General features: G+C 39.4%; 2 protein-coding genes across 3 annotated transcripts in view; one reads left to right on the plus strand and one right to left on the minus strand.

Moving 5' to 3' along the window:
- The window catches only part of STX8 (syntaxin 8), a 242,520-nt gene extending 227,402 nt beyond the window's left edge, over positions 1–15,118 (minus strand). The window contains exons 1-3 of the mRNA XM_036269329.1: positions 14,984–15,118; positions 8,977–9,076; positions 1,550–1,644 (exon numbers count right to left, since the gene is read on the minus strand). Coding sequence (XP_036125222.1) covers positions 1,550–1,644; positions 8,977–9,076; positions 14,984–15,000 — 212 coding nt within the window. The 5' untranslated portion in view covers positions 15,001–15,118. The remainder of the gene's footprint in view (positions 1–1,549; positions 1,645–8,976; positions 9,077–14,983) is intronic.
- Positions 15,119–15,821: 703 nt separating this feature from the next.
- CFAP52 (cilia and flagella associated protein 52) overlaps positions 15,822–22,510 on the plus strand; it is a 50,365-nt gene continuing 43,676 nt past the window's right edge. For both annotated transcript variants that reach the window (XM_036268814.1, XM_036268815.1), the window contains exon 1: positions 15,822–15,888. In XM_036268814.1, the coding sequence (XP_036124707.1) occupies positions 15,822–15,888 (67 nt within the window). The remainder of the gene's footprint in view (positions 15,889–22,510) is intronic.

Below are 22,510 nucleotides of genomic sequence, written 5' to 3' on the forward strand. Positions count from 1 at the left end.
TGAGATCACCACAAAACTGACGTCTGAGATTTCAAGAGATGGTCAGACTGCAAGCATGTAGAACCAAGCCAGTTATTACTGCGGAATGCTCGTAGTCTCTGTAATTAATGACTGCCAGAGATTATTAATAGAGAAAAGTAAAAGTTCTCAATTGGTATCTTTTGTACTCTACATGCTTAGCACATAAATATTATTAGATGAATGATAATCAGTTACCTTAACAGAAGTTAGCAAACACATAATTGTTAATATTGCCTTGTGTAACAATGTTTAGTTACTTTTCTAACATATGTGCTTGGAGAGTAACAATAAAATGAATTTACACACCTTGACCTCATGTGCAGACTTCCTAATACTTAGTACTAAAAGTGGAGAAAATAGCCCTACCAATCTGAAACTACTTGAAGTCTATATATTAAAATTTTTTGATTTTGATAAAATAAAAACTCTATATAACAGATTAACTGTGCAGTAAATGATCCCAGATGGAGGGAAAAGTAACAAACTAAATGTACCAGAATAGTCCATTTATGTTAAAGATAAGGTCCCACTTGCTCATTGAAATTAAACTTTCATTTTGAAACCTTAGTGGGTTAATAACTGCATATTTGCAAAATCATGCAACTAATCCAAGCAAACCTCCCTGGTGACATAAAGGGGTTGCACTTGGAAAAAAAATTTCTTAAAACATTTTCTGTTGTTTTATCTAAAAAACAATATTCCCACATTTTCCCATATTCAAAAGTGGGCAGTAACAACTATTTCCTGAGCTACTGCAATTTGGGCTTGGGGCATGAACCGCTGACAATTTAAACATGAGGAAGAGAGGACCAGTTTGAGGTCAGTTTTCAAACCAGTATAAACTCAGGTTTAAAGGATTCATTTAATTAATAGGTCACATGTATTTCGCTAAACTGATCCGACTATGAATTTCTAAAAAAATGTTTTAGTGCTAGACAGTGTCGGTGGAAGGCTGAGATGACACAACCTGCTTCAGACAATTGCTACCCCCCCCCAAAAAATTCCCAAACCACAGGCAGTGTCTGTATACTATGGAAGAATAATAAGGCATGCAAATTACATCTCAATAATCTACATAAACAGGGGGGAAAAAAGTACAGTTCCTACGGGCACTGTCCATTGGGAAAATAAAATGGATCATTCAAAACTCTGGAACCGCCAGAGGCAGTCACAGCTCGGGACTATCACTCCTACTGCGGCAGAGGCGGACCTTCCCCGAGGCGGTCCAAACAGGTAGCGTGCAGGGCTCTACGTAAACCCAGTACTGACACAAAGCGTGGCTTGCTGCACTGCAAAGGCTACACTCAAGTAAGTTAATTCCTTCAGTATGTCTTGCTTCGCCAGCATATTCACTGCAAAACATGTAACAGACACTTAAAATAGGAATCAACATTATAGGCAATATTTTGGAAACCAGGTCTTCCTCAAGCTGTGGAAAAATCTGGGTGGCCCAGATTCCTTCCTCGCTTAAAATAAGACTGTTTTTCCTCCCACTCCAGAAAAGAGGTGGAAATGTTTACATGGATACATCTGATGTGTTGACACAGCTCTTAGCAATAAGTCCTTCAAAAGGGTGATCTTTTCCTTCAGATTCTGCAACAAAACTCTGATTGTCACGGTCAGCTGAAAAAGAAAAGAACACATCCTTAAGTATGCCGGTCAGACAGATAGAATCTACTAAAAGTATCATGTAAATGCTGCATTACACACTGATTCAATCAAGGAAGGGCTGGAAGAGACACTGAGCCAGCCTCCCAGTGACAGTCTCAGGGTTGAAGGAATCGTAATGGTCACCACAACCTGGCCAGGTGGTAAGCCAGTCCATATCTGAACAATGACATCGCCTGGAAACTGTCACTTTGCCCTCACAACCCACTGACTTCTGTCTCTTGAGAATCGACCCTCTGATCCTATCTGTCCCCACTGGGGCCGTGCAGGAAACTGTGTTCCCCAGGCTTCTTCTCCCAGTGAGAACAGCACAATCCACTCAATGCCACCGCAAACGACAAGACGCCGAGTCCCACTGCCATCCCGGCCCGTCTTCTCTAAACACGCTGGTGTACTGATAACTCATTTAAAAGTGTTATAGCAGTGCATTCTTTGTACACAAGAATGTTAACCATGCATCACTCTTTTTCCAGGATTGTGTGAATTGTTTCCAATCATTCTACAATCCCAGAGGAAATTTTTGTTTGTGACTCTAAGTGTGACCTTAAAGGATGGAGAAGGGGTGGAGAGAGCTTCTCAGGAATTTAGGAGTATGAAAAATAAAACTGTCCGTATAAATTAAACACAGTCAGCCATGGATGAAATCAGAGATACGTTTAAAAAGACCGACAATTACAGGTATCACTTGCTATCTTGTTAAAAGTAGCAAATATGCAACTACAGTGGAAGCAGGAGCTCCCTCCTTAGATTAACAGCAGAAAACCAGAAACTAGCCAAGTGCTACACAACGTGAGGCAACCCTCAAAAGTATCGACAGCCAAGAAAAGTCTAACCTTAACTGTCCTAATACCCCTGGGAACCACAGAAAAGCTACCCACAATGTTTATGGGGAAACGCCAAGGAGAGGGGATTTCTCCTCACTCAAGGGTAAAGAGCTAAACAAACAAAAAAGTAAAACACACACACACACACACACACACACACATACACACACACTCCAGACCTAAGAAAGGTCCACAAAATTAGGTCAAAAGTATTTAAGAGATGAAAAAATATGTAGCCATTTAAAAGTATGACTGAGCCTGGCCGGTGTGGCTTGGTGGATTGGGCATCATCCCATGGACTGAGAGGTCCTGGTTCGATTCCCAGTCAGGGCACATGCTCAGGTCGCAGGCTTAATCCCCAGTAGGGGGCGTGCAGGAGGCAGCCAATGGATGTATCTCTCCCATCAATGTTTCTCTCTCTCTCTCCCTTCCTCACTCTATAAAAAATCAATAAAAACATATTTTAAATTAAAAACTACAAGAGTATGAAGCTGGCAGTTACCAACAACTTCATTAGTTCAACAGAACAGAAGGTCCACAAACAGTGCAGTTGTATAAAAGTTCAGTGAATGAAATACAGAATATTTCATATCTTGGGGGGAAAGTATTTAAGAATTTGGCATGTGGGAGAAAAAAATCAGATGCCTACAATATATGGAAGTAATACTTAAATATTATAAAGATTTATGTGTTAAAAAAAATAAAAACAGCCTGGCCGGTGTGGCTCAGTGGTTGAGCGTTGACCCATGCACCAAGAGTTCGCCAGTTCAATTCCCGGTCAGGGCACATGCTTGGGTTGTGGGCCTGATCCCCAGTGGAGAGCATCCAGGAGGCAGCCAATCAATGTTCTCTCTCAACAATGTTTCTGTCTCTTTCTCCCTCTCCCTTACTATCTCTCTAAAATCAATAAAGAAAAAAATAAAAACAAGAAAAGCTTAAGAGGTAGACAGAGGTAGACCGTTATCTCAAGACACTGACAAGGACTGTATGTTGATACTGAACTCAAAAATCAATTATTTGTCTTTACCTGTCTGCTAATGATACTAGTCATAATAGTAGTTGTACTCATTGTTTCCTTCTATATAATCCGACTGTCTATGATTAATGAACATGTATAAGATAACTGTTAATGCTCTTTTTGTGGCTTATGTACAAGATGCCAAATACAGAAAATGAGACAGACAGCAAAACTTGGATCATGCCATTTCACAGGATAGAAATGATTCAGAGTGTTTTATCGCAATGAAGGCCATGAGACCTGACTGCCTTCCATTTACCTGCCCTTCCTTTGGAGGGAAAAATGTGGTCTTCACTCATATCCCATGGTAAAGGCATTGCCCCATCCCCAGGGGTCAACAAGATGATGTCGATACTGAGACTTTCTAGGAATGAGGCTTTCTAGACCTGTGAGACCACACTATCCGACCAAAAGGCAGATCATCAACACATCCGTCAGACTGATTTATGACCAAAAGGGGGAATTGAGGATTTAAAAAGGGGGTTCTATGGAAAGTAACCTCACAGGGTGATCTGATCAGAAATTCCTAACTGGGCAGGTCATAAGGAATAGTCAGGCCTGTAACTTCTTTTTTTTTAATCCTCACCCGAGGATACTGTTCTATTTATCTTAATATAGAGTGGTAAGAAGGAAGGGAGAGAAGGAGAGAGAGAGAGAGAAATATCGACATGAGAGAGACACATCGACTGGCTGCCTCTTTCATGCCCCCCACCGGGGACTGCTCCCACAATGTGGGCATGTGCCCTTACCAGGAATCAAACCGACGACCTCTTGGTGCATGGGTCCATGTTCAACCAGTGAGGTACACTGTCCGGGCAGGCCTGTAACTTCTTTAGTGAAAGGTTTTAAGCCAGCCCTGTCCATTGTTCTTGTGCCTCTAGGTTAAAACACCTTTGAAATACAAGAAGTAACACTCCTGGAAACGGGTATTACCCTCAAGAGAGCAAACAATCTTGTTAACTATCCTGTCCCCTCCTTAATTTCAAATGCATAAAAAAAGCTGCAAAACTGTTATTCTCCGGAGCATTTGAGATCTTGCTCCCTGGCATATGTTGTCAGTTTGGTTCAAATAAACTCTTACAAAAATTCAAAGAAAATGTTAGACAATTAAAAAATATATATTTATATAACTTCTGAATGTAAAAGTCCTTTTTATCAGTTTTTTAAAAATTTTTTTTTTCTTTATTGATTTTAGAGAGAGAAGAAGTGAGAGGGAAAGAGATATAGAAACATTGATGAGAGAGAACATCAATTGGCTGCCTCCTGCATGTCCCCCACTGGGTATTTGGCCCACAACTTGGGTTTGTGTCCTGACCAGGAATCGAACCAGCAACCTCTTGGTGCATGGGTTGATGCTCAACCACTGAGCCACACCAGCTGGACTTTTTATCAGTTTTTTTATTTTTTAATTACAGTTGACATAAAATATTAGCTTCAGGTGTACAACATAGTGATTAAAAAGCCTTTCTAAGCATTATCTCCCCTTTCCTGATAAGAAGACCACAAATACAAACGTTGATAATTTCAAATAAAATTTTTTCAAAGTACATGTTAGCCTTGCTGGTGTGGCTCCATTGGTTGAGCAATGTTCCATGCACCGAAAGGTCACAGGTTTGATTCCTAGTCAGGACACAAGACCAGGTTGCAGGCTCAGGGTGGGAGGGGGAGGAGGGCAATCAATGTTTTTTTCTCTCTCCCCCTCTCCTTTCCACTCTCTCTAAAAATCAATCAAAACATTTTTTTTTTTTAAAGTACATGTTAGCACTGGCTGGTTTTGGCTCAGCAGTAGAGTGTTGGCCCACGGACCAATGAGTCTCGGGTTCAATTGCAGCCAAGGGCATGTACCTCAGTTGCGGTTTGTCCATGGCCCTGGTCGGGGTCATATGGGAAGCAACCAGTCAACGTGTCCCTTTCACGTCGATGTTTCTTTCTTTCTCTCTCTCTCTCTCTCTTTCTCTCTCTCTCTCCCACTCTATCTGAAGATAAATAGAAAAATATCCTCGGGTGAGGATTTAAAAAATATGTAAATAAATAAATAAATAAAAAGTACATGTTAAAAATGTCATTTGTAAAATAAAAAGCCGCCCTGGCTGGTTTTGCTCAGCGGTTAGAGCGTCAGCCTATAGTCCGGAGAGACCTGGGTTCGGTTCCCGCTAGGGCCATGTACCTCGGTTACAGTTTGTCCCTGGCCCTGGTTGGATTGTGCGGGTGGCAACCACTCGATGTGTCCCTTTCACATTGATGTTTCTCCCTCTCTCTCCCCCTCCCACTCTATCTGAACAAAATATGAAAAAATGTCCTCGGGTGAGTATTAAAAAAAATAAATAAAAAGCCAAATCAATAGAAAAATATTTGTACCAAATATGCCAGATCAAAGTTTAATATATTTAACATATATATACAAAACACTTTAAAACTAAGAATAATAAGTTAGGTTAAGGACATATACATATATAGTCAATTCATAAAGGAAGAAATATGAATATAGAAAAAAATGTTCAGTGACATAAGGAATAAAGAAGAAAAGGCATAGTAAACTATTCTATACTTTCAACTAACAGGGTGAGAAAGATTTTTAATTTTTAAAAGATAATCAAAAATGGTATAGAAATATAATCCTGATATACATATAGATATACATACACACACACACACGTACATATATACACACACACACACATATGTATATTCAAAAGGCTCAAAATTTTATACAACCTAAATCCAAAAGGCTTACATTGAGGAACTTACTCTAATCTGAGCAAAAATCTAGCCATGCTGAACTCATTTATAATTAGAAATAATCTAAGTGCCCAAGAAGATGATACTGGTTAAATGGATCAGAGATCTAAATGTAAAAAACTCAAACCAGCCCTGGCCGGTTGTTCAGTGGTTAGAGCAGCAGCCCACAGACCAATAGGTTGCAGGTTCAATTCCGGTCAAGGGCACGTACATCGGTTGTGGTTCATCCCCAGCCCTGGTAGGGTCATGCGGGAGGCAACCAGTTGATGTGTCTCTCTCGCATCAATGTTTCTCTCTCGAAAAATATCCTCATATGAGGATTGAAAAAAAAAAAAATCAAATCATACATTTACTAGAAGAAAACAGAAATAAGTTCCTTTATAAGCCCGCAAATACAAAAGCTATGAGTGAAAACAGAGAAGCAATGAAAGATTGACAGTGAACTTCATTTACAAAAGCAAAGCTGTCCTTGACAGAAGATACCATAAGCAAAGTCAAACAGCACATGCTAAAGAAGAGGAACTAATTATACTATATAATAAAGAGCTAATCTCCCTAATATATGAAGACTAAAAAGTCCAACAATCCAATAGAAAAATGGGCAAAAAACGATACATCAGATAAGAGGTTAATTTCCAAAATATATAGAGTGCTCATACAACTCAATGAAAGAAAGACAAAGAACCCAATTAAAAAATGAGCAGAGGAACTAAATAGACACCTCTCCAAGCAGGACATACAAATGGCTAAGAGACATATGAAGAAATGTTCAACATCACTAATCATCAGAGAGATGCAAATTAAAATAACAATGAGGTATCACCTCACACCTGTCAGAATGGCCGCCATCAACAAATCATCAAACAACAAGTGTTGGCAAGGGTGTGGAGAAAAGGGGACTCTAGTACCCTGCTGGTGGGAATGCAGACTGGTGCAGCCGCTATGGAAAACAATATGGTGTTACCTCAAAAAATTAAAAATTGAACTTCCATTTGACCCAGTGATCCCACTTCTAGGAATATACCCTAAGAAGCCTGAAACACCAATCAGCAAGAATATACGTACCCCTATTTTCGTAGCAGCATTATTTACAATAGCTAAGATCTGGAAACAGCCCAAATGTCCATCAGTAGACAAATGGATAAAAAAGCTGTGGTACATATAGACAATGGAGTACTATGCAGCTATAAGAAAGAAAGATCTCTTATCCTGTAAGACGACATGGAGGGACCTGGAAAGTATTATCCGAAGTGAAACAAGCCAAACAGAGAAAGACAAGTATCACATGATCTCACTTATTTGTAGAATATAATGAACATAACAGTCTGAGGAATGGGCTATCCCAGAGACGTGGAAGTGAGGTACAGACTGACAATCCCCAGAAGAGGAGGTGGGGGGAGGAGACAGACCACAGAACTCATATGCATGTATGCATGAACAATGGACATGGACAACAAAGCTGGGGACAGGGCGGGGAGAAAGAGGGAGGGGGAAATCAGTGGGGGAAAAAGAAAGATCTATAACAAAAATAAATTAGTTAATTTAAAAAAAAAGAAAAATGGACAAAAGACAGTTCACAGAAAAGTATACATAAATAGTGCTTAAGCATGGGAAAACATATACTTCACTTGATTCACAATATGAAAAATCCAAATTAAAACTATACTTCAAGTATCATATTTCACTTATCAGAGTGACAAAAATTCAGAAGATGGACAACAGGCCGGCCTATGAATAGAAACTCTCGAACATTGCTGGGACGGGTGCCAAAAGTGACAACCCCCATGGAAGGGAATTTGGCAACAAGTGAAAAAAAAATTACACATGCTTTGGTTCTGAGACTTCGCCCTTAAAGACACTTTTGAAAATGCAAAGAAAAATAGCACAAAACCATTTATTGCAGCATTATTCATAACAGCAAATGACTGGAAAAATCAAAATGCACATTCTTAAAAGACAGATTAAATGAAATATGGTACATCTACACACCAAAATACCATACAGCCGTAATGATTTAATATAAAGAGATTTCTACGATACATTATTAAATAAAAAGGGTATTTTGTTTAAATGGAAGAGAAAAATACACAGACATACACACACACACTGAAGAAAGGGTAGGTGAAGAAAGGATGGGAAAGTGTGAGATGGGAACAGATCTTTGAGTGTGCCTTTGTATATAATTTTGATTTTTTAACAATGTAAATATTTTACATATTTAAAATTAAATCAACAAAGTAAAGGGGGAAGTAAACCCTAAAAATGAATATAAACAGAAACAAAGACTACCATAAGACACAGAAAAAAAAGAATCAATTTTTCCATTTTTAAATGTAACATGTAAAAAAGACTATAATTCTTTTGGTGAGAATGGATACTCCAAGAAATGAGGACATTGACACTGGTCCTGCAAAACCTAAAAGATTTACTATCTGGGGGAAAGTGTACCAACCATAGAACTAAATTAAAATTGTTAGAGACTTTTAAGGTAAAACAAAAGAAATAAGAGACAGTGGTTAAGTAATTATTAACTGTTCAGTTGCAATGTCAATGCAACAAACATAAGCACATAGACCATTATCCATGCACACATATATACATACACAGACTCACAGGCAAACGCACTCACACACTCAGAAATAGGAGGGTTTCAGACTTCAAAGCTCAAACAAATCATTTCAAGTACTAGTTCTTTCCTGATCTCACCTTGGTTGTCTTTTCACCTTTTCTTTCATACTGGTTTCGTTGTTGAATTTTCTCAGCAATCTCTTGTGCAATTTGGCAAGTGGAATCGTAGGTGGAGAACCTGTATCAAAGTCATAAAAGGAGAACAATGTTTAAGGTATTTAAAAAAAAATGTTTGCATTATATATTTATATACTATATATATGAATATAAATTTTTCAAGTGTATGAAAAAAGAGCAGGTGATACAAGACATCAAATAATTAAGAAAATATTGCCCTGGCCAGTTTTGCTCAGTGGTTAGAGCATCGGCCTGCGGTCCGGAGAGACCCGGGTTCAGTTCCCGCTAGGGGCATGTACCTCAGTTGCAGTTTGTCCCCGGCCCTGGTTGGTCGTGCGGGTGGCAGCCACTCGATGTGTCCCTTTCATGTCGATGTTTCTCTCTCTCTCTCTCTTCCTCTCTCTCCCTCCCATTCTATCTGTACAAAAAATGGAAAAATGTCCTCGGGTGAGGATTAAAAAAAAAAAAAAGGAAAATAAGAGGGAGGCTCATAAGGAAAATTGGGTCCTGGTTCCAGCTTTGCTATATTTCCTCTTTTTCTCCTCCATACTATCATCTATAAAAAGAACAGCTTAGTGGAGGTATCACACACCCCACTCCCTGACTGGAAATTACACTACAAAGATACAATAATCAAAACAGTATGGCACTGGCAGAAAAACAGACACACAGACAAATGAAACAGAATTGAGAGCCCAGGAATAAACCCACATGTATGTGGATAACTAATTTTTGACAAGGGAGTCAAAAACATACAATGGAGAAAAGAAACCCTCTTCAATAAACGGTGCTGGGAAAATTGGAAGCCACATGCAAAAGAATAAAACTATACTGCTATTTGACATCATACACAAAAATTAACTCAAAATAAATCAAAGACCTAAATATAAGACCTGAACAATAAAATACATAGAAGAAAACATAGGTAATAAACTTATGGACCTTAGTCTCCGAGAGGATTTTGTAAATTTGATCCCAAAGGCAAGGGAAATAAAAGCAAAAATAAATGAATGGGGCTATATCAAACTAAAGTTTCTGCACAGCAAAAGAATCTATCAACAAAACAAAAAGGCAACCAACCAAATGGGAGAAGATATTTGCAAACAATACCTCCAATAAGATGCTAATATCTAAAATATATTAAAAATCTCATACAACCCAACAACAAAAAACAAACAATCCAATTTAAAAAAATGAGCAGAGGACATAAACAGACAGTTTTCCCTAGAAGAACTACAAATGGCCAACAGATATATGAAAAGATGCTCAGCTTCACTAGGTATAAGGGAAATGCAAATCAAAACCACAGTGAGATTCCACCTCACACATGTTAGAATGGCTATTATCAAGACAAATATAAGTGCTGACGAGGACGCAGAGAAAAGGGAGCCCTCGCGCTGTTGGTAGGAATGTAGATTAGTGCAGGCACTGTGGAAAACAGTATGAAGTTTCTTCAAAAAAATTTAAAATAAAACTGACGTATGACCCAATAATTATACTCCTGAGACTATATGCACCGCTATGTTCAATGCAGCATTATTTACAATAGCTAAGATTTGGAAGCACTCCAAGTATCTATCAGTAGATGAGTGGATAAAAAAGCTGTGGTATATATACACAATGGAATGCTACTCAGCAGTAAAATAGAATGAAATCTTGCCTTTTGTGACAGCATGGATGAACCTGGACAGTATTATGCTAAATGAAATAAACCATTCAGAGAAAGACAAGAGCCATATGATTTCACTTATATGTGGAATCTAATGAACAAAATAAACTAACAAACAAAACAGAAACAGACTCAGATACAGAAAACAGACTGACAGCTGTCAGGCAGACAGGAAGACGGTTTCAGAGCTGGGTGAAAAACGTGAAGGGGTAAAGGGGAAAAAAAAAACCCTCATAGACATAGACAACAGTATGGTGATTCCGTGACAACAGTATGGGGGGGTGGGGGAAGGCAGAGTGGTAATCGGGATAAGTGGTAATAGAAGGAGACTTGACTTTGGGTGGTGAATACACAATACAATATACAGATGATGTATTATAGAATGTACTTAAAACCTATATAATTTTATCAACCAATGTCACCCCAATAAATTCAATGAAAGTTTAAAAAATAAAAATAAAAAAATTTAAAGAGAAGCTTAGATCTGGTCCTGTGATTCCAGAACATAAATATGAAAATCAACGATAAGGTAAGACAGATACATCTCCCGCCAAATGCAGGGTATAAATGGTACTTCTGGGGTTCCGAACTGAGAGAAATTACTGTCGTCGGGGCACTCAGACCTGACAGCGTGACTTGTGCCGAGTAACCAGGTTAAAGCCAGCCTCTCATTCTGACAGAAGACAGGGGCACATGTTAGATGTGGCAAAAGCCCAAGGAGCAAGAAAAGATGAAAAGAACGTGTGCCTGGTCCGTTCAGCTGAGTGGTGGCCCTGGGTAGGAAGGTAAAGTTTAAAATGATAAAGAGGAGAAGCTAGTTTCTGAAGAGACTAGAACAGTGGCCTAATCACATTAGGTTTGTAAGAGAATTTCTGAGCTGTGGGTGCTCCTTTTACACATAAAGCAAGACCTCGTGAGGTTAAGGGAAAAGATGAAGGGCAAAATCCCAGGGGTCTTGCCCCCAATCCTCATATTCTCACTTTAGCCATAAAGAGTAGTGGTTCTGAAACTTGACTACATATTGAAATAACTGGGGAATCTTAAAGAAAAAAAAACAAAACAAAACCTACCACCAATTCCTGGCTCCCACCCGAGCATTCTGATTACATCAGTATGGGGTTTGCCTTGACCCGCCAAGTTGTGAAAGCTCCCAGGTAGTTACAATCTGTAGCAAAGTCTGGGAATCACTGGTCTGGTGGTAACAGGTAACCTCATCATGGCATCAAGTGTACAAGTGCCTCAAGTACTAGTTTAGGAAAATTAACCTGAACTCCGTTTATATAAATTGTTGAGGAGAGAAAAGTGGCAGCAGACCAGCAGAAGACTTCTCAAGCTACTCAGTTACATAACCAGTCACCAGTATTTACTATCTGCAAGGTATGACAGCATAAAAGAGATTTAAAAGAGAAAAAAACAAAGGAGATTAGTGAATAATCTGATGCTATAAGCAGTGAAGAAAAAGTGGATGATTCATTTTCAGGCCTAAGCGATGCCATGACAGAGACTGAGGAACTGGAAGAGGGAGAATGAAAGGCATTTCCAGATGGTGAACTGGGCCTTCTAGCCCAAAAATATTGAATCCATAGTTAAGTTGATATATGTGTATGCACATGTTAATAAAACAGGGAACATTTATCCATATTAAATATTTACTGAAAATACATTTTTATGGTGCATAATATCATGAACATTTACATTAAAATACACTCGGAAAAAAAAAAAAGACATAGAAGACAGAGATGAAACAAAAATGGCAAAATATTATATTGATAATTCCAGAAATTGGGTTATGAGTATAAAGGGCTTGTCATACTATTCCACTTTGTATATACTTTTTACTTTCCATAATAAAATTTTTAAAGAGTAAACAGACCCAAAAAATCCAGTGTTCACTAATTCCTTTTTTTGTTGTTGTTATAAAGGTCATAGAAAATAAGTTCAACAAAAATATAAAACAATTAAGGTTTAACTGTAATTTTTCCACAAATGGTGTATCATCGACAAATAAGTTGTCCTAGCAGTAAAGCTAATTAACTTTAGCAAAGAGCCAGTTCAGAGATAATGATTACTCCTGCTAAACAGTGACCTTACCACTTGCTGTGTGATAAGCCATTAAAACAGTAACTGCTGTGTTCCATTTCTAAACACTAGAACACTATTCAGGAGTGAAGCATCATCATTGACCTATGATTTTCAACAGCACGAAGGCAAAGCTATAGCCAGGTCTGTTTTAATAGGTTTTTCAAAGTCCGATTCCATATTCTTTTCTACCCTCCAGATCAGCAACCCATTTTGCAAGGTAACTGATACTGGCACGGCTGAGTTCCCCCACTGTTTCTTTCAACACTCAAATGAGAAAGCCACTGAATCAAGCTACTTGAGAATAACAGGAAATATTGTTTTTCAACATTAACTGTAGAAGGTTGGTCCAGTGATAGCTTCCACCAATTTAAATGGATAACTTGGGGCCTCTCCCTTACCTCTGAGCTTTATATCCTACCTCATGTGTAAAGTGAGGGAGTTAGCTTCTAGGAGGTAGAGAGCAATTTAACAATATGTTATCAAGGGCCTTAAACATGCTCAGCCCCCGTCCAGCCGGTGTGGCTCAGTGGCTGAGCGTTGACCCATGCACCAAGAGGTCACCAGTTCAATTCCTGGTCAGGACACATGCCCAGGTTGTAGGCTGGATCCCCAGTCGGGGGCATGCAGGAGGCAGCCAATCTATGTTCTCTGTCATCAGTGTTTCTCTCTCTCTCTCTCAAATCAATAAAGAAAAAAAAAATGTTCAGCCCCTTGGATCCAACAGTTTCACTTCTCAGAAGTGAGTCAAGGAAATAAGAGACGGAACAAAGGGGTAGTCTCTATAATAATGAAAAATAAAAAACAAAACAAAAATACCCTAATATTACACAGAGGTACAAAGACTGGAATAATTATATAAAATATGGTTATTTGTGGCATTATTATGCACCATAAAAAAATGTGTTTTCAGTAAATATTTAACATGGATAAATGTTCCCTGTTTTATAAACATATACATACGTATAAATTATGGTATATAAGGTAATAAATTCATTTTTTTAAATAAGTTTTATTTTTTTAATTATTTTTATTAATTTATTTTTGTTACAGATGTTCCTCCTTTTCCCCCCATTGACACCCTCCTTCCAATCCCTCCCCCCCAGCTTTGTTGTCAATGCCCATTGGTTAGGCATACATGCGTATACATTCTTTGGTTTGTCTCTTCCCTCCCCTCCCAACCCCTCTTCTGAGGTTTGTCAGTCTGTAAACTCATTTTAAAAATCAATAATGTTTATTACTCCAAATGATAAAGATGTCGGTTTTTTTCCTTTGCAAATATTCAGTATTTTCTAAAATTTCTATAATGGTGTATACAATTGTTAAAAATAGGTGGAAAAAATTAGTATTAAATAAAACCACTGGCCTAGATACCCTAGATCTCAGGTAGTGCTAACTTTGATCTTGCATTTCATTCTCTTAATGTCCAAACTTAAGCAATTATAAACTATATTAGAAATGCCAACATAAGACTCCACAAGAACTTTATTAGACTGTGATATGTTTTTAATTATTAAACAAAAGGTTCAAGTCCGATATGCTATAGCAATATGTTCCTTGGGATCAAAATTGTCTTTCATCATTCAATCCTGGGGGATTTAACTGTTGAGTAAATTAAACAATTAAACAGCTATTGCTTTACTGCAAGGATTGTTGCCGTAGAAAGTCTCCATGATGTTGACTCAGGTTAGGGTAAAACACCTCATAAACAAATACGCAATTTCCCTCCCTGATTCCTACAAGTTTCTTGAAGGACCCACACGACGTTGGTCCTAGTGCCAAGTGGCTACTACCTGGCTGGTGACCATGGGTTGTGAACCTGTGAAATAAGGGGTTCACCAGATGGGCAGGCATCACACAGAAAGGTTACTTCTACACTTTCACAGGAGTCCAGGGAAGCCTGCACCATCCAGCTCCACAGCCAGGGCAGGCGGGAAATCACGGCGGCGAGATGCGGCCGCGAAGGGCTAGAGGAGCGTTCAGATTTCAGCACTAGCCCTCAGCTCGGAAGGGTTCAAGCCGGTCTCCTGCCCGGGCCACCCCTGCAAACACCGAGGATGGCGGGATGCGGCAGAGTCCCTGTCGGCAAGGGAAGGGTGCTTGCTGCCCCTCCTCTCATCCCCAAAGGCCTTCAGCCGCAATGTCCAGCGATTGCCTGCTCCGGGAAATCTGGACTACCCCAAAGACCTGCGCGCACGGCCGCCTTCGCCCGGGACTCACCAGGGGTCCGGAGCCATAGTGCAGTCTCCGCTCGCTCCTCGGACACTTCCTGCCCGCAGCAGCTGACTACGGCGGCCCGCGCGGCTCACACCCCGCGGTCGACCCGAACGCGCCCGGAGCCTGGAGTTTGCAAAGTGAATATACACTGAGTCCTCAATACTTAGAGAAAGCGCTCCTCCGGGGAACAGCAGGTTGAAGCAATCTGTTCCACTGAGAGACGCAAACAGCTGGGTGCACTTAAAAGAAAAGTGTTGAATAAAGTTTAAGCATTTTCCCTAGAAGTGGGAGCACCTGAAAACCTCTAGCAGTTAACAGAAAATGTTATCCTGCTTAAAAAAACAAAAAACGATTTTGGTGATAATTACAGAACTGTATAAATTTACTAAAGCTCACTTTAAGTGAATTTTATGATTTGTAAGTTATACCTGAATAAAGCTTTAACAAATTTTTTATCCAGCTTCAGACAAGAGACCTGAAGAAGTATTAATTATATATTATTTTATGGCAGTCTTCCCACCAGAAGCAATTCTCTGTGTTTGATTAATTTTTAAAAGCCATTAGGTACTTGATTATATAGTTACCAAAAAGATCACCGACTCTTTACACGGGGAAAGAAGTAATTTATTCTGTGCATTTGGTAACCCCTAAATTTCCAGAGAACCAGGAAAAAGAAACCCTCCCTCTTTTTTGCAAAAGAGCATGCATAGGAATTTGAACTCCAAAGGCTGGGATTAACGCGAGCGTGGATCTGATGCGCATGCGCACGTTCGTTACCATAACGACCAGAAGACGCTGTGTGTTTGGAGGCTGAGACAAAAGTAAGAGGTGTCTCCGGGAGATGGAGAACATTTCGCCCAAGGCGGAGGTGGCCGAGCTGGAGCTTCAGGCTGTAATCGGCTTCAATGGTGAGGCCATGAGCATGTCTAGGCTGGGTGGTTTGGGAACCCCAGCATGTATAGTGCCAGCAGGAGGTGAGACAGTACTTGGCAGACAGTGTGGGATGCTGGCATGAGCCTTGGTCAGGGTCAAACACCGGAATTCGGGGTCAAGGGATGGAGGAAGACAGCTTCTCCTGCACAAAAGCTTTTCAAGTGGTTCTCAACCTTCCTAATGCCGCCACTCGTTAATACAGTTCCTCATGTTGTGGTGACCCCCAACCATACAATTATTTTCGTTGCTACTTCATAACTGTAATTTTGCTACTGTTATGTCTTAGGTAACCCCTGTGAAAGGGTCGTTGGACTCCCAAAGAAGTTGCGACCCACAGGTTGAGAACCTCTAATTAGTTTAGAGAGTCACTTCCTCGATCCAAGTCTCAATCCGATTGTGGGGTGGGAACCTTTAAAAGTAACCTGCTGTATTAACCTGCTGTAATTTGGTGAGACCTGTGACGTTAGCTGGTATTGATTTCACTGGCCATATATGGCCTGCAAGCCACATGTTCCTCACCCCTTAGACACCAAATGTCCCCTCTCAGGGCCATAGGATGAATATGGGTGGTTGTAACCCTTCTCCTACCAGGACAGCCTTCCCTGGCTCTAAGCCCCATGCAGCTCTCAAAGCTGTGTGTCCCTCAGTAACCACTGGATTACTGAATCCATGATGGCCCTTGAGACCAACTAACTTCCGACATCCCAGCTCATGTATTAATAAGAGAGGGTGGGAAGTGGGTGGGTGTTTGAGCAACTACTTTAGGGGATGATCTTGTGCTATAACCCGAAAGAAGGATTCTAATTGTGAGGACTTCAGACCAGGAAAAAAGTAGAAAAGGATGCCAGGGAGAGCTGGGAGGAGGAGGAAGGCAGTGCAGGAGAAGGAAGGTTGATGCTTTGGTCAGAGGAGGTCTGGTTGTTCTGCTTAAATACTTATTTATGACTGCCTGTTATTTTGGACATTAAGGGGGGGGGTATGTTTATTTCTGAAGGATGAAAACAAACAATGAATTACATTTTAGAAAAGTGAACTTTTAAAAAGTGTATTATAATGCCTGGAAGCTTTAAAATTGTAAAATTGTGCATACAGAACAATCAATGGTCAAGATTTTAAGTGAATTCTAGGACATGGCTCTTGATTCTTATCTTCATTTTAATTTAACCATCTCTGATAGAAAGTGAGCACTTAGTACATCTGAGGTATCAGCCATCTTTAGAGTTGGCTCCAAAATCATTGTTAAAGGAGTGGCCTGCTAAAGGTGTCTGTGCAAAGGGTCACACTGGTGACCAGTGTAAAGCCTCAAGCAAGAGCTCTGCAACCTAATCCATGCTGTTTTGTAGCATTCCAAGAGTAAATATATGGCAAATTATATCCCAGTGTCTTCCATGGCAATTAATTACTAATTACCTTGGACTTTTAGAATGGCCCAAATTAATTTTTTAAAATTATTTTTTTTCTTTATTGATTTTAGAGAGAGAAGAAGGGAGAGGGATTGAGAGACAGAAACATCAATGAGTGAGAACATCGACTGTCCACCTCCTATACACGCCCCACTGGGGATCAGGCCCACAGCCTGGGCATGTGCCTTGACCAGGAATCGAACCAGTGACCTCTAGGTGCATGGGTTGATGCTCAACCACTGAGCCACACCGGCCAGGCAAGAATGGCCCAAATAAATTAAGTTGTTTTTACCTTATTGGTTTTGTAACTATTTATATTCTCTCCTAGTCAAATATATGCTTGTTTAGAACCATTATATGCCAAGTAGTATACTATTCATTGAGAACACAAGGACAAATTCATAGCCATACTTAAGAAGAGTTTTAAAAATTAGAAAAATACGCCCTGGCCAGTTTGGCTCAGCGGTTAGAGCGTCGGCCTGCGGTCCGGAGAGACCCGGGTTCGGTTCCCGCTAAGGGCACGTACTTCGGTTGCAGTTTGTCCCCAGCCCTGGTTGGTCGTGCGGGTGGCAGCCACTCGATGTGTCCCTTTCACATCGATGTTTCTCTCTCTCTCTCCCTTCCTCTCTCTCCCTCCCACTCTATCTGTACAAAAAATGGAAAAATATCCTCGGGTGAGGATAAAAAAAAAAAATTAGAAAAATACAGTGAAACCAAAAGAAGAATCAGCAGCCATCATTACATTTCCCAAAATATCACTGTTAAATTTCGCTGCGATCCTTTAGAATATATACTTTTATCACTTACATGTAATATGGTGTTTTTTAATAAAAGTGATTCTGATGTATATATTCCCTTATAATAAGACTTCTTTCACTTAATAATAATTCCTTGGCAGTAAAAATACTCTATGCCATAATTTTTAATATTTAGTATAATATTCTGTTGTAAAGATATGCTACAATTTATTTACAGAATGCCCTATTCTTAAGAATTTAGCATAGTTTTTATTTATTTTTAAATGCTACAAAGAACATCTCCATAGCTAATCTTTTAACTCTTTAACATTTTTCATTAGGATAATTTCTGAGTACATCTTAAAGACTTTTGATGTGTCCTCCAAATGCTATATCTGATATAGAACAGAAATGTATGTCCAAAATGTATGGGGACATTTATAGTAGCAGTATTTCAAATAGTTGAAAATGAAAAACAACCAAATGTTCATCAAAAGTAAAAGAACAAATAAACTGGTATATTCACACAATGGACTACTGTGCAGCAACAGAAAAGAATGAACTGCTATACGCAAAGTGGATAGATCTCACATACATAATGTTGAGTGAAAAAATCTAGATGTAAAAGAGTACATGCTGAATAATTCCAGTCATATAAAGTTCTAAAATGAGGGAAATTAATTTATAAAATAGAAGTTAAAACAGCGATTACCGCCCTGGCCGGTTTGGCTCAGCAGTTAGAGTGTCAGCCTGTGGTCCAGAGAGACCCGGGTTCGGTTTCCGCTAAGGGCACGTGCCTCGGTTGCAGTTTGTCCCCGGCCCTGGTTGGCTCGTGTGGGTGGCGGCCACTCGATGTGTCCCATTCACATTGATGTTTCTCTCTCTCTCTCCCTCCCACTCTATCTGAACAAAAAATGGGGAAATAAAATGTCCTCGGATGAGGATTAAAAAAAAAAACAGCGGTTACCTTGGGGAGGTGTAAACTGGGAGAAGGCACAAGGGAAGTGTCTGGAGGGGGATGGTAATAATCTACTTCTTGATCCAAGCTATAGTTGAATGGGTGTGTTTACTTGGTAAAAGTTTATTGGGTTTTCTGTAAAATGTGTGTTTAGAAATGCTATATTGCCTCTCATAAAAGAATAAGCAAGCTTTATGAAAGTTTGGGAGAAAGATTCTATTCTAGGCTAGAGTAAGGTCAAGGAAGGGTTAATTCAAGTAGTCTTTAAATTGGGTAGGAGTCTGGGGGTAAAGACTGAGGAGCAGAATATTCCAGGCAGCAAGACTAGGATGAGCAAAGAAGGAAGGTAGAGAGTGGAGGAGGCCTGGTTTGGGAATGGCAAAAACTTGGAGTGGCTTCAGTGTCAGGGGCTGGCAGGATAACACAGGCAACAGAACCTAGGATTAGATTTTAGAGGCCTTCAATACCAGGTAATTGAGTTTCGTCTTCACATGGAAACAAGTTCGAAGCAAAAGTAAAGCCCTTTTTATTGTTGTGACATTAGAACTCACTGTAGTTTAACATTATAGTTTATGAGTTTTAACTTCAAGGTGTAATTATGTATTTGACTCTTCTAGGTTTTTTTTTGTGTGTTTGTTTGTTTGTTTTTTTTTGTGGTATGTGCCCCTAGCAGGAACCAAACCCAGGACTCTCTGGTACGCAGGCCGACGCTCAACTGCTGAGCCAAACTGGCCAGGGCCTAGGTATTTTATTTTGATGGAAATTTATTATTTAAGCAAACCAAATATAATCGTGTTGCTTATGAAAACGTTTTATTTTTTTATCCTCATCCAAGGACATTTTTGCATCTACCTTCAGATAGAGTGAGAGGAAGAAAGAGAGAGTAACATCGATGTGAGAGAGACACATCGAGTGGCTGCCACCCACATGACCCCAACCAGGCCAGGGACAAACCACAACCACTACATGCCCTTAGCAGGAACCGAACCCAGAACTCTCTGGTCCGCAGGTCAACACTCTAACCACTGAACAAAACTGGCCAGGGAACTAGCTATATTTTTAAATCTTACTATGTATATAAAATATTAAAAGTACTATACTATATATAAACAACTTATAATCTAAGTTTGCATGTTTTAATATTTTACATAAGTAGTATAACAACCATGCAAATTTTAAAATCTGCTTTTTCACTCATCATTTGTACACTCTATTCATGTTGATATAACTTGCTTTAACTCTACCACTCCTTTGTATGAATATACCATCAGTTATCTGTCCCCCTCTTGATGGGTTTTTTAGCTCATTTCCAATGTCACAATGAACACATTTGTGTGTAGCCCATGGGCACAATTGCAAGTATTTTTCTAGGTTATATAACCATAAGTGGATTAATTTGATTCTAGGGTGTGTGCATATTCAACCATACGCAATACAGACAGGCTGTTTTCCAAAGCAATCTGACCAATTTACCCTCTGACCTAGCAGTGTTCCCTTTGCTCTACATTATCACTAACACTTGGTATTGTCAGCCTTTTCCATTTTAGCCATTATAATGGCGATGAAATGGAATCTCATTTGGGATGTAATTTGCATTTCCCTGATTGCTTGTGAAGTTGCATATCTTTTCATATGTTTGTTGGCTTTTTAATTTCCTCCACTGTAAATTGCCTATTCATATCCTTTGCTTATTTTTCTGTTGGGTAGTTTGTGTTTACCTTGTATATTCTGAATGTAATCCAGACTTTTACTTTACAAATATAAATATATGTATACTATATGCATTGCAAATATCTTCTGGTTTGGGACTTTCTTTTCATTTTGTCTTTGGTCTTAGAAGTTTTTAATTTTAGGCATAACTACATGCATATATTGGCCTTTTCGGTTAAGATCTGCTCTTTTTGTGTTATGTTTCAGAAGTCATTTTCTACAACTTGTATATACACTGAGTCTTATTTCTCACATTTAGGTCTTTGATCTACCTGGAATGTATTGTTCGTGGATGGTGTGAAGTAGGGCTCTAATTTTACTTTTTCCATATGGATACCCATATGATTATTTATAAGGAGCCTGCGATAAGAAAAAAAATTATATATATATATATTTATATACGTATATATTAGCAGGAATAGATCACCCCCCCAGATATAGACCTTCGTATTATGAGAACTTACTGCATAAAAAAAGGAACAATAACAAAGGGAAAGAAATAATTTACTCAATAAATACATTTGATCATTTGAGCAAAAAGAAATCTATTTAGCTACCGGGATCACACTATGCACCAAAATAAATTCCAAAGGGAGTTAAATATAAAAGATGAATTCATTAAAAGACCAGATGGATATATTAATAAATATTTATGACTCTTTTAGTGAGGAAGGGAAATAGCAATAACAAAGATTTTAAAATGTCCAGAAATAAATGTAATAAGAAATATGTGAGATCTTTAAAAAAAAAATTAGAAATGCTACTGGGCAGAAGATACCCTGTTTTTAGAAAGGACATATAATATATCATTGTGAAAAGTATCTTTCCTTAGCCCCACCCACCCTATCTTAAGATAAGTGGAAAAGTATCCTCGGGTAAGGATTTTAAAAAAAGCCAATAAGCCTGGCTGGTGTGGCTCAGCTGTTGTGTGTCAACCCATGCACCAAGAGGTTGCCAGTTCGATTCCCGGTCAGGGCACATGCCCAGGCTATGGGCCCGATCCCCAGTGGGGGGTATGCAGGAGGTGGCCAGTCGATGTTCTCTCTCATTGATGTTTCTATCTCTCCCTCTCCCTTCCTCTCTAAAAAAATCAATAAAAAAAATTTTTTTTTTTTTAAAAAGCATTACAAAGATTTATAATTGTTGACATGGTTCTTGCCAATATCTGGAAGGTGGCATCTTCCTGTGAGAGGTCCTGTGTTTCTTTCAAGTGCCTGGCAGAGACCTGGAACAGAAACCAGAATTTTACCTTCCTAACTTGTGCCCAAGGTAATGAATTCACGTTCCTCTCGGCCTACGCTCTCGCCGGTATGCACTCACTGGACAAGCTGGCTGCTCGTGTTTCGTGTGCTCCTGCTTCTTAGAATTACAAGAATTGGCCTGAGGGCCTTGCTGTTCCAAGTGAGGTTCCTGGACCAGCATCAGCAGCACTTGGGAGCTTGTCAGAAATGCAGACTCTCGGCCCCACTCCAGACCTAAAATCAGAACCTGCGTTTCAACCAAACACCCTGGGAATGTTATGCACATTACAGTTTGAGAAGCCATGTACTAGACTGACCTTGTCAATGGAATAAAATTGCCTATTACCTCCCCCACTTATTTTAGTTGAACTAAGGATTATTTCACAAGTGTTCTCCTTTGTACTCAGTTTTTTAAAATGTATCAGCCGCTTCTGCACCTTCTTATTGTTTTTTTTCTCCTCACCCGAGGTCATTTTTCCATTTTTTGTTCAGACAGAGTGAGAGGGAGAGAGAGAGAGAAACATCGATGTGAAAGGGACACATCGAGT

The sequence above is a fragment of the Molossus molossus genome, unplaced genomic scaffold (genome assembly GCF_014108415.1).
Source record: "Molossus molossus isolate mMolMol1 unplaced genomic scaffold, mMolMol1.p scaffold_m16_p_19, whole genome shotgun sequence".
In the NCBI taxonomy this organism is placed as follows: Eukaryota; Metazoa; Chordata; class Mammalia; order Chiroptera; family Molossidae; genus Molossus; species Molossus molossus.